This window comes from Gymnodraco acuticeps, unplaced genomic scaffold, assembly GCF_902827175.1.
Source record: "Gymnodraco acuticeps unplaced genomic scaffold, fGymAcu1.1, whole genome shotgun sequence".
Lineage (NCBI taxonomy): Eukaryota > Metazoa > Chordata > Actinopteri > Perciformes > Bathydraconidae > Gymnodraco > Gymnodraco acuticeps.
Window position 1 is genome coordinate 894,118 of NW_022989778.1, and position 17,886 is coordinate 912,003.

The following is a 17,886-nucleotide window of genomic DNA, read 5'->3' on the forward strand; positions in this document are numbered from 1 at the left end:
TTGGAGGAGCTAGGGACCTACACTGTAGCTATGTATGAATGACAATAAAAGCCTTGAATCCTTGAAAAAAGTATAGTATATATGGATAATCATGTAATTTAAAATAAACTTTAGGAAAACTCTTCGGGTGTTTTAAGTCAATAAAGACCAGAGAGGGATTTCCTGTGGTAAATGACACAAGTATATTGTGCTAACTTCCATCGTTCATATACTCATCATGTCTCACTAATGAATATCTAAAGGACATACCGGTTATCATTCTGTAATTTTTACCGTTAAGTTCTTTTTTATTGACCCTGATATAAATTAAACTCTTCTAAAGGAAAACAATGAAATCAGTTATGTGAACATATTCCTATAAATTATTCAAGTCATCATAGCTTAAAGGAGATCAGTAAACTATGACAAATTATACATTAGAATTAAAGTTTATTTTCATTGAGCTTTAAAACCTCCAAGCTGTTTCTTTCTGGATGAGATAAGATGAGCAGTCTATTATTTAATAAAAAACTCTTCTCTATACTATATTCAAAGCATCATGGTTATTATTGTCCCAGTAATCTCCTTTATACTAGGTTAATCCACATTTTGTACCTCATTGGACTGGAAAACAACTGAAATTAAATTCAACACTTTGTAAGAAAAATATGCTTTGATGCGTACTGTAATACAACTTCTCACCAAACCTAGTTTCTCCATTTCAAGAGTATTCACTGGCATCAGTGGTCCCTTGGTGTATAGTGTCGGAAACAGCATAAAGTGTACGGATGATATACATGTACCTAAAGCAACAAGAGTCTCTCCAACTCGCTTGTATCTTATCTTTTCTTTTTCTTTCTTTCCTCTTCTCTGCTACAGACCAGAAGGTTCCACATTGGTCAACGTCTCGAAAGTTCAATGAAGGCAGACGGCTCCCTCCAGCCAGGAACATGAAGGGCTTATCGGGCAGCCGTTCCCAGCACCAGATCCCTTTACCCTATGGCTTGGACTATGACCCCCACGTCCATGACCTCCACCCTCACCATGGCTCTGACTCCCGCCACTCGTCCTACCTGCTCAGCCCCACAGAGAGCTGCCCCATGGACTTCCACCACCGCTACTCGCCACGCAGCTCCATCCACTCGGACTGCATGATGATGTCCGGCGTCATGATGCCTCCTGCTGCAGCATCTGACCACATCTCCAGCAGCACCTTCCCCAGAATGCACTACAGCTCTCAGTATTACGACTCAGCCACACGGGACGACTGCGCTGCCATCACAGCCTCAGCCACATCTCCAGCCGTCGCTGCTGCTGCAGCCGCCGCCGCTGCCTCTTCCCATCTCTCCGGCACCAAGAGCAACCGCCTTCCTGCTAACCTAGTCGACCAGTTTGAGAAACAACTGCCGCTACACCGCGATGGCTTCCACACCTTACAGTACCAGCGCACCCACACCACCACAGAACGCAGCGAGAGTCCTGGCCGCATCAGACACCTTGTTCATTCTGTCCAGAAGCTATTCACCAAGTCCCACTCCCTGGAGGGATCGTCTAAGATGAATGGCACAAAGGGTGATATCATGGGAGGTGGAGGAGGAAGTTATCACCATCATGGCCACCACTCCACCAAACACGGTAGCAAGAGGAGCAAGAGCAAAGAACGAAAGAACCGTTCTGGCGGCTGGTGGAGCTCGGATGACAACCTCGATAGTGACAGCACTTACCGCACACCCAGTGTCATGTCGCGGCACCACGGCGAACCGGTCAGCCACTACTACCCAGAATCCACGCACAGCCACCATTTTGGAGACCTGTCACTCAAGACCTCTAAGAGTAACAATGATGTCAAGTGCATGGCCTGCGAGGGCATGGCCATGGCGCCCGAGGGCAAATTCATGAAGAGGAGCTCCTGGTCGACACTGACAGTCAGCCAGGCCAAGGAGGCGTACAGGAAGTCATCGCTAAATCTCGATAAGCACTCGGATCTCAAGTCATCGCGGACATGTCACTACCTGCAGGTATGGGGTGCTACACTTAATTTTTGTTGGAGGTTCTGATAAAAGGAATGTGTTTTTGCTGGTGTGTTTCCCCATATACCAAACTGGTGATTTGTTTCACAATAAGTAGAGATTTTCTGCAATAGAATTAACAGTTAGCTATGAGTTAAGAGAGAGGATCTGTTGCTATCTGTAGACATGTCTATTATACTATCTATGGGGATATCACTATGCTTAATAGTTTATACAATAATTGGTTTAATTTATAGCAATTTACGAAAAAGAAAAATGTACTTTCAAACTTTCTTCTCAATTCCAGTTAGTATACATATAATCAATTTTCAATGCAACCTTGACATACGTTCAGTAGAGGTATTGCAAAAGTGAAACTGGTCTTTATCTCTCTTAAGACATATTTCAAGGCGGAATCTCATGGGTAGGTTCAAGGGCAGACAATACAACGAACATCTCCTATCTGAAAATATAACAAACGATAATTGAGATCGATATCCACAGATTCCTATAGAGAACTGTCTGAGGTAAATGCAATGATTGATGTATTGATCAGAAATCCGGCCAGGGAAGCCTTTTGGATTCCACTTCTGATTCTAATACTCTCCTGGGGGCAATTACAGTGTCCAGTGTGAGCCAATATATTTGACCAGGATTCCCTTTTGTTTAGTCCCCTCAGGGAGCTATTGTCTATTAAGATGTAGAAATCAATTGAGAGAATCAATGTCATGGTGTAAGACTCTGAGAATAAAGGACTACCGGAGATAGACTGCAGTGAAGAAAACACACAGGTTGAGGTCTAAACTAAAATAATATACTGTTAAGGCAGAGTTGATGTAGAAGGTTGCACACTAAAATAGGAGTAAATTGTGTTGTTCACAGATTTTCCAAGCCTCTTATTTGCTATCCCACAGCAGGCACTGACTTCTAAAACGAGGCCAAAAGCCAGGTATTTGAGGTTATGGCTCTTTGATTCAATCTCTTTTAACTTTTACTATACAGCACTTGATTCAGTCGTAAAAACATATTTAGGGCTTAGCTCTGCTTTGGAAAAATGTGTTCTCTACTTTAATCAGGATGAGCAGAGCTGAAGTGATTGGCTGATATTCAAGCTTTGCCAAACTCCCCCTGTGAATGGGTTAGGGGTTAGTATGTATGTCTTAATATTACATTGTGTTTATTCTGCTCCAGCGCTTTTTCAAATTGTGTCAGGATTGTTCTAGTCCTCGCACATCACCAATAATGCCTAAAAGTTATTAACTATACGATACACCCAACTACAGGAAATTGAAAACTGAGTTACACTGTACTAGAGTTGGGAACCGAAACTCGGTTCCAGATGAGAACCGATAAGAAAATGCCGGGTACCGGGTACCCATACAAAATACACAATTTCGGTTCTGCTTAACGGTTCCTAAACGCGGTAGACCCGGTGGAATACAGGGTAAGGGCGGACTGGCCATCTGTGTGTTCTGGAGAATCACAGAATGGCCGGCCGTCAACGGCCCGCTGACGGCCGGCTCGGTACGCTGACGGCCGGCACCGCCCTTAATTTTTTTAAACGGCATCATGTAAGTTGCGCTGACAGGCGACAGAGGTCCACTGTTGCACCGCAGCGAGGCTCCCCCCGCCCTCCAGTAGACAGTTCACGAGCTCAGTCACTTCATAACACCAAAGATGGGTCGCGGTAAACGCTCTAAAGTGAGGCTCCACTACACTAAAAAAGAAAAAGACAAGGCACAGTGTAATGCCTGTTAATAGCTTGCCAAAGGCATAACTGAGTTAAAATAAAGCACAGCTATTGTGCAATAGTATTGCATGTATAGTTTTTATTTGTAAAAATGTCAGTTAAAGCTTAAAAGAATAAAGATATTTTTGTTATCTAAACGTTTTACCTCTTTCTTTTACAATTTTGGAATCGAAACGGGGAATCGATAAGAACCGGAATCGGAATCGATAAATTTCAAACGATACCCATCCCTACACTGTACCCATACACAATATTGGAAAAAATAACTAATTGCAATTATATTGACTGATTTAGCTATTGCAATATCATTCAGGATGACTCATTATCATGGAAAGATTTTGATATTTATGAAGATCATGGTTTGATTTTTTTTAAAATGTTTACAAACAGAGATATTTTATTATGTTCATTGAATGCGATTTGTAGGCCAGGACATCAATGCAGCACCACAATCCTTAATTCAAAAATAATATTCAAACATATTTGGCCTGGAACAAATGTTCAACCTGCAATTTGAATATTTGGCCAGCCCGAATTGGGATTTTGGATTAGTTTTGCAGCTCTAGTATCCATGCGCTGTCGTGATCATTTCGTTTTAATAATTGCAGTGAATGCTGCAGCTTTTATACAAAGCTACTAGAGACATTTCTGTCCATGCTTAAAAAAGGATTGCAGAAGAGGTTAGATCTTTGGCCAGTGCATGCACTTTGATGCTATGTGAAGTACACAATCACACACAGACACAAAGTGAAGTTGTTTATGTGCAATGAGGACAGAAAGCCTGTCAATACAGAGGCTCTCTCCCTGGCTTTTGACAAGCTCATGTGTCAGCAGGCTGAGACCCTGCAGCTGCCACTTGGGCACAATCTGCACAGAGCGTGTCCACACTGAGAGCCTTATTCAGAGGAATACGTGAGGAGAGAGCTGTACTAAGGCATGTGGGCGGCACTCTGTTTGCTCATCTGATTTCTATCTGTTAGGTGTCGGGGTCTTTAGGTCTGCGCTCACTTGTGATGAGGAGGAGATGTCTGCGTTGGGCAAGTTGTTGACATCACCTTGTTTCAGCAAGTGTCAGGACTGCAGGCTAGCTGTTATAGCCGACAATTGCTGTGATGACATGAGAGTAAAGCTTATGTCGAACAGAGTAACCATTGCACACAAAATCTTACAGATCAATCACAAACCGGAAATGGAAAGGATCTCTAAAAAAACGATTTTTAATTATGTCTTGTGAGCTCTAAATGAGACTCAATGTGGATATTGTGCATCGCAATGTTCCATCCTGATTTTACAAATAACTTCATGAATCATTATCTTTAAAAAAAACACACGTTTATATGTTTAAGCCTGCAATCAATCACTTCAAGTCCAAAGAGCCAATTTAAAAAACAAACCATTCATTTTCTATTCATTTGCATTTGTATATTGTAACCTTTACATTTTTAGGATTTGCTTTTGCTAGTTATATAATTCGCTCTATCACTAAATTGAGCAGCTGACCTGTCTGAGAGAAAACACTTTATTTTAACTGGGCAAACAAAGTGTAAATAAGTAACTGTTGGCCTGGTCCCAAGATCTCATAGGATGTTTTCAAGGTGAGAAAGAGTCCAACACATGCAGTTAAGGCGCTCTGTGCAAGGCTCCTGCATTCCATAAATCACCTAGCTTAGATCAATCATATGTTCTTGCCCTTCCTCGTCTGAAATGTAGCCACTGCAGTGCTTTAGTGCAATAATGAAATCTCCCAGGCAATGGCAGATAATTTAAAAAGATTATCTGGGGAGGAACCTTGTCTCCTCTTGATGTCTCTATTCAAGAATCTACTGTATATCCCTAAAGGTTAAGCTGCTGTCCTCCATATAATGTACAGTGGCCATTGCGACAAATGATGTCTTGTGAGGCCCCCTGCATTCAGAGAGTGTGTTACTGTTTGCCAGAATAGACCAGCAGAGCATTTACCTATAAATACAGGACACAGGTGACATTTCTAGAACTGAAGTGGGTAATAATCAGCCAAGTGGAGTGTTTAACATCCTGTACTTGCTTATTGCAGTTACAGCAAGCAGGTGACTAAGCTTTTAAAATCTCCTTCAGAATTAAGTAGACTTAATGTAGGGTCACAAATCACACATCTTATCATTCCAACAACTAATCAGCAAACTCTGGGAAGCAATTACAGTTAGAAAGTAGAAATTGTTCTCTTAGTTTGTAAATGTCATTTTATTCTGTGAGAGACACACAATACTGTCTGCTACAGTACATAGCCGTACCAAATTACCTTCTACAGCAAGGAGGTGCTTTTTCCCAAGGTGATTTTTGTACAAAGTATCCTCAGTGTAAAGAAGTAACTAATGATGGTGCAAAACAGCTTGCCTATATCTGCCTCAGAGGCACAGCTGAACATGTTACTTCAGGTGAAGCATCAAATGAGCACTAAAATTAGGTAATGCTAATGAGATTGGGAGAAGCTTGTTAACTGCAGCCTCAGACGATCAATGGTCGTGCAAAAGCAGGTAAATTATTATGTGGCTTTATTGCCGTCTTTAAACCTGATTAATTAAGGTTCCAGACAATTGCTGCATTTTATTCCACTCATGTGGGACAGAATAAATGTATGCATAGCAGATTAGTGTGCGTGATAGTTTTACTGATAGGTCAGCTAATTCATTCTACCTTTTTTTCAAGCACATGACACAAAGATGCTGCCTAATATCACAATATTAGCAAACCTCATGTCCCTACTCTGCTGTTGTAGGATAGCAAAATGTCAATGGGCAATGCTGCCAAAAGAAGTTAATTTTTTTTTTATATAAAGGAGAGATCTAGTAGCATATGGTCTAAATGCTTCAGAACCCTTTCCATCTTGACTACAAAAACATTCGGTAAACACATCAGAGTAAAATATACGAGATTAATGATGCTGTAAAGACACAGGTGCTATTATTAGCATTTCTAAATCCCTCTACATTTTCCCATTTGCCACCTCCCATAGAGTGGAAACATGTTCATCACTTTAAGTGCCTTATGCTGTCAAGTCTTTCACCCGTCTGCCCCACTGAAGCGAGCCGTCAAATCAGAGAGGATTTTGGGTGTTAGTGAGAATCAGAATCAGAATACCTTTATTAGTCCCCCAGAGGGGACATTTACATTGTTACAGCAGAAAAGAGCCAAAGACAGCTTAATGTTACCTAAAGCATGCATAGAAAAAGTCTTAAAGATAACAAATAAAAAAAGGTTACACATTTTACAAAATACACATCCTATAACCGGTGTGATGGAGAAAGCATTTCTCTACCTCTAGGTCAGGGTTTCCAACCTTTTTTCCCAAGAGCCCCCCCAAATGACTCCTGTTGGAAGTTGCGCCCCCCCCCCCCCCCACACAGTGGTAATTAAAGTTTCAAAGTCTAAAAAATGCTACAACTACTGTCACAAACTGGATGAATGTGAAGTATTTTGTTAAAGGAGGATGAAAGTGTAATTAAGGAGCACTATTGGAGTGACTTTGATGGTTATTGGACTCAGGATTAATTCATTTGGATTCCCGCTGTATGAAGAAATTAAAGGACGGCGCAAGTGGAAACTATTCACAAAGGGATTAAACTGTTTAAAACACATGCTCAAAGTAAGCCGGATTTTGCTGATGTGTTTATGTGGATTCAAAAGAGACCGATCTGATCGGAGCAACTGTGACGAATAATCCAACTGAAACCGGCATGGACAATGACTATGTTTTAAAAATGCGCTTATCCAGACAAGCCTGGTTTGGACACTTTACGGGCAGAAGAAACATTTCTATTAAACAAAGAATTATACATTTCTGTCTTTGTATGCCTTTATTAGCTACTAACTTGAAATTTTATTAAAATTAATTAATCAATTATTTTGTATATCTTATTGTAATGTAGAGACAAGGCTTTTAGTGACAATCATGTATTGCGCGCCAGGTTGGGAACCACTGCTCTAGGTGAACAAAGGGGGTATCAGCCTCTCTGCTTTCTGTGAGATTAATTCATCCACTGTGGCAGAGAAACAGCAAGAGCAGATGATTGGGTAAAGTGAGTAAGTGGCAGAGCGTTCGGGGCAGCCCTGTGCCTGGGGCTGTTGTTTCAAGAGCTGAGGCTGCCGGTCCACTGGGACGACTGCAGCAGCTGCCCCACACACACACACACACACACACACACACACACACACACACACACACACACACACACACACACACACACACACACACACACACACACACACACACACACACACACACACACACACACACACACACACACACACACACACACACACACACACACACACACACACACACACACACACACACACACACACACACACACACACACACACACACACACACACACACAGTGTTATACTCACTGCTCCACTGATCAATACTTTACCCCAGCATGTAGAGGGTGACACATTGCCATTGTAAATCACCATCTTCAGGAACACAAAACCTCATCGTGTCTGTGATCATTGATTTAGATCCTATGAATAATTTGACATATATTAATCACAGTTCAGTCTCATTCAACAGTCAAATTCAAACCAAAGTATGGAGGGTAGTGTTTTTGTTAATCTTACAGATCAATCACAAACCGGAAATGGAAACGATCTCTAAAGAAAAGATTTTAAATGATGACTTGTAAGCTCTAAAGGAGACTCAATGCAGATATTGTGCATCACAATGTTCCATCTTGATTTTACAAATAGCTTCATGACAAAAAAACATACTTTTATATGTTTAAACCTGCAATCAATCACTTCAAGTCCAAAGAGCCAATTTAAAAATCAAAACCATTAATTCTCTATTCTTTTGCAGGAGTCATATTCTACCTATATTTCTATCACGTCAAAATCTGATTAATACAGCCTGGTTTTCATTACATGAACTTATGTGTAGACCACCGCAGTGTACAGTAATTAGCACGCAATCACTTAATCACTATGTAATCCCGAGGCTGTAATTTTAAGAATAGTCGTTTACACTTAGAGAGATTCTAGAGTAGAATATTCAACATATATTCATACTAGATTATGTTATGGCTGTGATTATACAAATATTTGAAAGCTGATGATTTCAGTAGTTTCTGATTAGATCGTGGTACTGCATATAAACAAATATAATGCTGTGCCCCTTTTGCTGTCAGTAAAAGCTAATTTAAAGGGGACATATCATGCTAAATGCATGTCTTTTATACATAAATATGTGTCCCCGGTGTGTCGGGGAACTCACGCAGCGTCAGCAAATAAAACCCTCTCTCTTTTCCTCCGTACCCAAATCTCTAAAAACGGGGCTACAACGGAGCTGATCCAGATTTGCGTCCGATATGATGTAATATCGGAAATGTGGGCTGGCTTTACACCCACGGCCCTATCAGAAACAATGCCCGACTGTTATGGACGTAATATGGTCGGTGTTTACATTAGCATCGCTAACACTCAGAGCTAACCTGTACTGGAGAGCATGTGTGTGAAGAAGCAGGATATAAAAAGGAACTCACCTTGTGGTATAACCGGCAAGAGAGAAAGCCTTTGAGCTCCATACTGTTTCAGAAAGAATCCTTGATAATCCATGATATGGCGTTTCATCACGGCAGTATTTTGTTTAGACGGTAGCTGCCGGGTCCCGCATGAGCTCAGCCCCCTCCTTTTTTAATTTTATCAATTTTTTTTTTTTAAGCTTTATACATAAAATCGCCACTTTTGAAACAGGAAGTGAAATAGAGGGTTATGAGGCATGGCTAGAATGGGTGATCTGTGTGGTATTTTGAGCAAAACACTTCATAGACATGTTTTTTATATATTTGTATATATCTGAGACCTATGCTATTGCCTAAAAATAGCATGATAGGTCAATTTATTCTGTATCATCAGAAATGCTGTGGCATTCATGACATGGTGCTGATTTAAAAGTTACAGCCCAAGCTTCAGGGCAATGATTGGCAGTCTTAGCTGTGCAAGCATAAAAACACACAAACTGCATCAGCGCCAAGAGTGTGAAGGAAATTCTATTAATCTGTTTCTACAAATCCTTGAATTAAGTATGCTCATGTTTTGATTTGCAAGACGAGTGCTATTCTAAAAAGGTTCTTTCACCCTTTCCATTCAACTGGTTTGATGATCGTGCAGATGTAAAGTACTATTTGAGCTCCATCTAGAAACATGCTGATGAATCTCACACGGTTCTCTATATTCATTTTCTTCCGAACCACAAACATTGACTTTATTAACATTAATGAATGGAAGGCTAAGTTGTGAATAATATCAAAGTTGTTAAAATTAAGTGCTGACCTGGTCCAAATGGAAACTGACTAACCTAATATTAATAATAATTTCTTGATAGAAGTTGATATGCTCTACTTTGACAATCATCAAGATGTTTGGACTAGGCAAATACATCTGAACATCTGAGGGAAACCCATATACAAATATACTACACACCTACTATATTACTACATACATATACTACATAAGCCTTGCTGCTAAGGTCCTGCTAATGACCCAGAGCACAGCATTTTTAAACCCACAGGACATGACCAATTCCTCCCCAGGAGGCAGTGTTCCTTGTTATTCCCACCCACTATTTGAAGGCATACAGAAGGGACAAAGCCTTCACCAACACCCACGCACTTCCAGCCAACATCATGCTAATAACACTGTTGTTATCCAGTTCTGTGTTTAGTCCAGAAAAAAAACTGCAGTTGATGCTGTCGGAAGTGTGAAACCCACGACTCTCCGAGGATTTTACCAAGAAAGACCCAGCTGGCAGAGGTGTTGAGAAAAAGCTAATTAAGAAGCTAGCTTGAATCCAGGCCCGGTTCCAGAACAAAATGACTAAGGGTGCATCTGAGATTAAAGAGGGTGCAGTGGTAAAGTGCTATTTTTATAAATGGGGAGTGGACAACAACCTCTAGGGCAGTGGTTCTCAAATGGGGGTACATGGACCCCTAGGGGTACGTTGGAGTACTGCAGGGGGTACGTGAGATTTATTTTATGTTAATGAGAAAGAAAAAAACATAAGTAATGCATTTAAACAAACTACTAATCGTAGATTAACTACTTTATTCAAAGGTTTACAGAAACTCTGGATAATAAAATGGGAAAATAAACGGGGTGCTCTCTTTTCCTCTCCCTCTCCTGACAGCCCGTCAGTCTCGTGCAGCTCGCTGAACCTGTAATAAGTGATCCGACAGTAAAGAATAAATATATTTATAACTAGTTTAGCTTGTTCCAGAGTAGATAAACTAGCTAAGTGTGTTAGGTCTAACTCTTAGTGTATTTTGCTCCACTCACCGGTCCGTCACAGTGGCGGAGCTGTGATCATGCGGAGCTGCGTGTTCTCTGTCAGCAGCAGCTGATCTGATCTCTGATCTCTCTCTCTCGCGTCCGGTTATACTTCACTCGCGTTTATGTCCAAATCTATCAGATCTAGCTAGTTCTAGTTAATTATTTGACTGCCTGCTTATCAAAGGACCTAAACAATAAGCGTTGCTTGGCAACGGCGTGTGGCCGCAAAGTATAGCATTATGCATATGTTTATATGAGGGGTCAAAATCCCATGCTCATAAAATGCTCATATATTTTTTCTCTTCATTCCCCACGCCCCAAAACAAATAAATAAATAGATATACCAATTTTAGGAAAAGTAACGAAATTTGAGCAGTGTGGGTTTTATAATTAACAGAGTTACACATATTTCAAAACGCGAAGTGTAATAACTGCAGGTTGCCTCCCTGTCAGAATGACAAAGATCCTCAGTGAAGCACAAGCCCATGTTTCTCACTATATTGTAAGTACAACTTATTAAAAAGATCAGTTCAATGCAACTAATGTCCTCAGTGTTATTGCATGATGTTAAAATTGGTTTGCCATGAATTTAGTGATGGATTGTAAACATTGTAGCATTTAAGTGTTTCTCAGTTACAATGTTGTTGTTTTAATAAATCAGACACTGATGGTGCAGCGCTGTACTGTACCTCTTTATAGGCATTTTTTCCTTAACAAATTGTTTTTGCGCTGATCAGGGGGTCCTCACCTCCTCTAGGGGGGTCCGGGGGCATGTTCCCCCGGGAAGATTTTTTTTTTTAAATATTGAAGTTAAAAGCATCAATCTGGTGCACTTTGAGAGCAAAATGAAGAGATCTGGATACATCTCAACACCCATATGAAACAGAACTGTAAGCAGGTTTACTATTTCTTTATGGATATTTTACAAATCACTCCCCTTTCAAGACCGAAATGTCTACAGGCATATCAGAAGATGGCATCTTTTTTAGAGGAATATTCCAGCCAATCTCTGTTGTGAAACCATGAGCTGCAAAATGAGCGCCTTACCCCACTGTACAGGCGAGTTGGGTACTTTTTAAAAAAAATATACCTGGGCAGGCTCTGTTTTCCCGAGGTCCTCTGGCACTTGCGGGCCGCCGAGGGGTGGCGGTGTTTGGGGCAACGAAGACGGCTGCGGCTGCTCCGCCTCCGTGGGCGAGGCGGGCAAAGCCGGCGAGTCGAGCGGGAGGACGTTATTGTGCACGACAGTGGCCGCGGGTAACGTAATCTCCCCATTATCTGAACTGTTATTACCTGCAGTAGATGCAGTGTTACTGCTGGTGATTAGGGCTGGTTGTTTTAACCATTTTCTGATGTCCATCATTGACTGCTGTGTAAGCACTTTGCAAATGACGAACGCGCAGCGGCACAGGTCACGCGCACTTGACATAATAATGTTACTTACCGTTTAAATTGACCAAATAAATGCAGCAGACAAAGTTATTTAACCACATTTACAATTTATTTTATTTCAACTATATTCATTAGTTATTATTACTACTATTATTATTATTGTTATTATATATGTAATTATTATTTTTTTTCACTTTTATTTTTTTATTTATTTTTCACTTTTAATTTTTCAAATGAGGGTGCATAACAACTCAACTGAGGGTGCAATGCACCCCCGTAGAACCGGGCCTGCTTGAATCTCTCTGTCACATGACAATGTTGCAGATAATAATGAAAGAGGCCCTTTTTAGACCCCACGGACCCTTCGGTGGGTCCGAAACCACAACATCTGCAAGCAACAGTGTCTGAGGGCTTCTTAAGATTTAATAAACTATGAATGTTTCATATCCATGTAACGGGAAGAAACTCAGCTAACTGATGACACAAGGCTAACGCTGAGCCTCTGAATTAGCCCTGTGCGAAAAAATCTAACGCCTTTAGCACAGAACTCTAGCTATACCGATCGTTATTCTTATTGGATCTGCACAAACAAGCTTAGATAACATCCTGAGAGTCCACAAATTATAGAAATATAAGGATCATCACTGAGCGATCAGAACTCGTGACAGGGGAAACAAATACAGACAACACACGATGTAGCTTTAGGTAGCAAAACACGGAGATATGCTCACCTTAGCTGTTATTCTGATCAAAGGTCGTGTTCAATGGCATTACAACGAGAACAAACGCGGCTGAAGGTTAATACAATGTGTCTGTCACTTTGAAAAAAGTATTGATAATCCATAATTCAATTTTTATGCAAAAATCGGAGAATAAAAATGGTTGCTAATGGTAGCCACCAGAGTGTGTTGCAGCTCTGGTTTTGGCTACGCGTCACTATCACTCCTTATTTGGTAACCTGTGTGTGTATGTGGAACTTTCCCTTGATTCTATTGGCTCTAACGGTTAAAAAGCGATGTCAATCATCAAAATCGACCAATGGGTTCCAGAGAAACGGCAAAAACACCCATTTCCACCCAAATGGCGCCAGAGGTGGAGTTTTTTTTGCTAAACCTCTCTAAAAAGGTTGTTTTGCATCAATCTTGATACAGGGTACTTATTATATGTTGTACTTTGGATTCCTAAAGCTTTTAGTCTACTAACCCATCATCCAAGGGTAGTTTTCACTATAAGTAAAAAACAAGTTTTCGACGGACACTATAATTTACAGTTTTTTTACTATGTTCAATTGGAATTTTCTTTAAAATAAAAAACATCTATATTGATTCTGACTTTTCTACATCCAACTCACAGGTTTATCATTAATTTGAGAAAAAAGATTATTAATTTTCCCCTTTTAGAAGTGTAGTTATGGTAATTTGTTCTGGAAATGTCATTTTCGAGCCTGAGACATGAAAAACAGGCTTGGGGTCTAACAGGTTGAGGCTTCACAGTGTTATTTTGTGAACAATTTATTTTTGAAAATTCTGATGCAGCTAGCCTGTGCACATTGATATTAGCAACTTTATTTTTTGTAGAACTTTTAATTATTGAAATCACTTGATTTTTTTCCAAACACAACAACTCCTTAAGGTTACACACACACTTCAGGCATGAAGCCAGAATAGATCCTAAAATAAGCATGAGTCTTTTCTAACCAAATCGTGAGATAACAAAAGATTCACACCTCTAGTAGTGGCCCATGTTGACAGCTACTCCTTAAGTCATTAACTACAATAGTTTGTCATTCTGTTTTTATAAGAATGATAAGAAGTGCCTTATCATGCAGACAGGAACTTAACGCTGAGATTCTCGTGGGTGGACTAAGGTTAAGCATTTGGTTTAATTTGAGAGCCCAGGCTCCGAGGGGGATGAAATGAAGTGCAGCTTGAAACCACGGTTGTGAATCAGCTTAATTTATTGTTTAGGGAAAACCAGCCAGAGCTTATCTGACTACTTGTCTGATACATTTCTCACACTCATTTGGCTATTTGGGCCCTATTGTACAAGTTGCAAATCATATATCTCTGATGTAGCTCATTTTACAAAACTGATATTTTTGTCTACAGTATGGACACATGTTACATCTTCACTCCATCACGGTTTTTAAGTCACCAGAGCTAAGTAAATATTTCATAGGATTATGAATATGTAGTATTCAATAAAAGGTGTTTTATCTCCCACAGGTGCCCCAGGATGAATGGGCTGGATACCCAGGGGATGATGAGATCCCGTGTCGGCGGATGCGCAGCAGTAGTTATGTCAAAGCTATGGGAGAGGTGGAAGATGAAAGTGGGGATTCTGACACCAGCCCTAAGACCTCCCCACAGAAAGCCATTCGGCCAGATGCTCTCGTCCTCAAATCAGCCATGCAGAGACCCCATCTAGACTCCCAAAGGTAGGCCTGGCTGCATAGCCCAATATGTCCACACTAAAGCTGTGTAGATTTCAATGTATTGTAACTCTTTTATTTTTAAACCCATTTTAGAAGGATCCTTTCTCCTTATTTTCTTTCTTTGTTATCAGTGGAAATGGCTCAGATATTGGTGGTTGCTTTATGAGTACAATGAACAGCTTTTTATGATGTTATTAATGATTGCATGGAAGGTGATCAGATTGGTTTTCAGTGCGTCTTCAATGAGTTGTAGGAGTCAGATATTAGCAGGTTGTCTACAGTGACTGACACAGTTAGTTGCAAAATGGTTCATAGACTGAGGTCAGTAGAAATGGATAAGGTTAAGCTTCACGGTGTTACACATTTATAAATGCACACAAACAATTATGGTCGCAGAAATTACGTGTTGGTGTAGGTGCTGGTTTTGTCAAGCTTTACCAATGCTACAAAAATATCTTCCAAGTCTTTGATCAGCACACTTAATCAAAGTGAGGAATTATAGTTCGTCAGTACCTGGGTTTTCTCTGCTATTTTACTGCTACGGTGCGCTAAAAACAAAGTGGAGAGCATCTGGACAAAGGTAACAAATGTTCTCAAGGGAGGACCCCAAAGCCCCACCCCAACAGTACCCCTAATCCCCCCAAAAATTGGAGGAAAACCCTGCGTACTGTATCTATTTCACACACAGCTCTCGCACCACATGGAATAATTCATGCTTTGGCAATATGAATTTGAGAGAAAAATCGAGCATGTACAACTTATATGCACTTCAACTTCTAACTACATGATGTTCCTGAAACAAAACCTCAGTGGTAAAAACATATTCGGTGTTTAGTAGATGTGTTCAAAGCGAGAGCATTTGGGTTTCTAAATATTTTTTTAAAAGTTTGTAAAATGTCTAGACTTAAATATTCTCTTTATAAACCTACTTCAAATTTTTACTGTCAGCCTTTTTGTTTCACTACATCTGACCCCTCTAACAATGACTCACTACTATGTCTAGATGCTTTCCATGTAAAGCTGTCGTTTGCTGATGCAGCTCAGCTGAGATTTGAAGAGGTTTTACATTATTTCATGATTCGGAGTGAAGTTGCTTGGCAACAAGGAAGTAGAGCTTTGGTTATCATTTCTTACATCATTTTATGCCAGCCAGCTTAGATCACTGGCTATTTAGAGCTGGGCTGTGCTTACTTGTTTTATAACCACTTCACCAAGTTGCTCTTGAGCATTGTTGGCAAAGTATTCGATTGGCAAATGTTTCATGAGATCGGGTAAAGTAGTACTCGGCTGAATGCTGCAGTGCCAAAAGGGTTTTGTTTGCGTGACCTTTTTCATCTGCTAGTTTCAATATGTGTCCAACATCTTACAAAGGCAATGTTCCTCATTTTATCACAGTGTTGTGTACAAACCTGTAGCAAAACTTTACACAATGTCAGACTCAAGAGAGGGATTAAATGTACCTGGGCTTAGTGGGTTGGGGGAAATCATAGTCCCACAGAAGGATATCAATTAAAGTTACTGATTACGATACGATATACTTTATTGTCCCCGTAAGGACATTTGTTCTGGACTCCGTGTATGCGGAATACATGTACATATACAAACATAGTGGACATTAAGAGACATACACATATCATCAGTCATACACCGTTTGACCAAACACAATACATAGACGCACATACTGACTGATTGAAATGGTAAGGCACCCTGTATGAGGGTAGGAGAGATGTGTTCGATTGGTAGTAAAGCAAAGAGTTGAGTATATTTCTGATTCCTTGAAATAGTTCTGCAATGAAAATAGACAATCATAGAAAAAAAGTAGGCCTATTTGTAGTGGTACATCTTCCTACTCCACTGCAGGTCAGCAAAGATGTTCAGGTGGTGTTTAGTTGCTCTTGTTAGAATCACTGTCAAGGATTCGCGGGAAAAGGTAGGACCCAAATGCAAACTACAAAAAGGTAAAGGTTATAAACAAGGTAGCAAGAATACACAAAACTGACCATGACCAACATGGAGGGAGACAGGAGAGACAAACAATGAACCGACATGGAACACAGGGGAAGACTAGACTAAATACACAGAAGGGTAATCACAGGACAAGACACAGCTGGTCAGGGGAGGGAGAAACACAAGGGCAACAGGTGAACACAAGGAGACAATCAGACACACCAGGGAAACTAACGACAGGGAGGAGGACCAGACACAACACAAGGAGGAAGACAAAACACCGAATGAACAGACTTACAAAACCCATAACCAGACAGACAACACTAAAACCGTGACATAAACCTGGGAGTGTGACAGCTCTTTGATTATTCCCAGACATGCATTTCCTCTTTGGTGACATGCATCTTTTGAAGATGGAAATCCAGGAAAAGAATAAACTTGTGACCTAGAGTATGCTATTGCTTCACTTTCACATTCCCACTATGCTTACTGTTGCTCAGTTTGCTTTGACTAACTTTTGACTTTTTGTTCTCGGCGATGTGTTTTTATTCAGGCAGTGTGGCTTTCAGATAAAGCACGATTTGGTGAACCAGGGGAGGCGTCATGCACCTCTCCTCCCTAGTGCCACTTAGTGCTATTTCTGTTAGGATCATCGCAGGGGGCTTTTGATCACTTCAGCTTTGGTTCACAAACAAATCAGCCTCCTTGCTTTTTGGCTTCTGAAGTCTAACAAACTGGTATTATTGCAGCTCCAAGTCCTAATTTGTTTCTTTTGAGAACCAGAGAAAAGCCATAAACATTTCACCTACAGTGTAGTGATAGAAGTCTATTTTTCATAAGACACTTGGAGCTAAACTACAGCTGAAAAGTCACTAAAAATAGTAGATATGAGTCATTTGATGGCTGATTCATTTTGGATAAAAAAGCTCAAACATGAACTACTACCACACAGAAGACTCAGAGTAGATTAGATACATTCTAGCCAATAGATTTGTGAATGATATAATTATCCAGCTATGTTCCATGTCTGGATATTGAACTGTGCACTCGTATCCATCCCTACCCCCTGT

At 40.4% G+C, this 17,886-nt stretch overlaps 1 protein-coding gene across 11 annotated transcripts in view; it reads left to right on the top strand.

The window, feature by feature from the left end:
- Positions 1 to 17,886, top strand: part of LOC117548990 (disks large-associated protein 2) — a 105,254-nt gene that overhangs the window by 54,789 nt on the left and 32,579 nt on the right. For all 11 annotated transcript variants that reach the window (XM_034220576.1, XM_034220590.1, XM_034220530.1 and 8 more), the window contains 2 exons: positions 859 to 1,997; positions 14,661 to 14,872. In XM_034220576.1, coding sequence (XP_034076467.1) covers positions 859 to 1,997; positions 14,661 to 14,872 — 1,351 coding nt within the window. The remainder of the gene's footprint in view (positions 1 to 858; positions 1,998 to 14,660; positions 14,873 to 17,886) is intronic.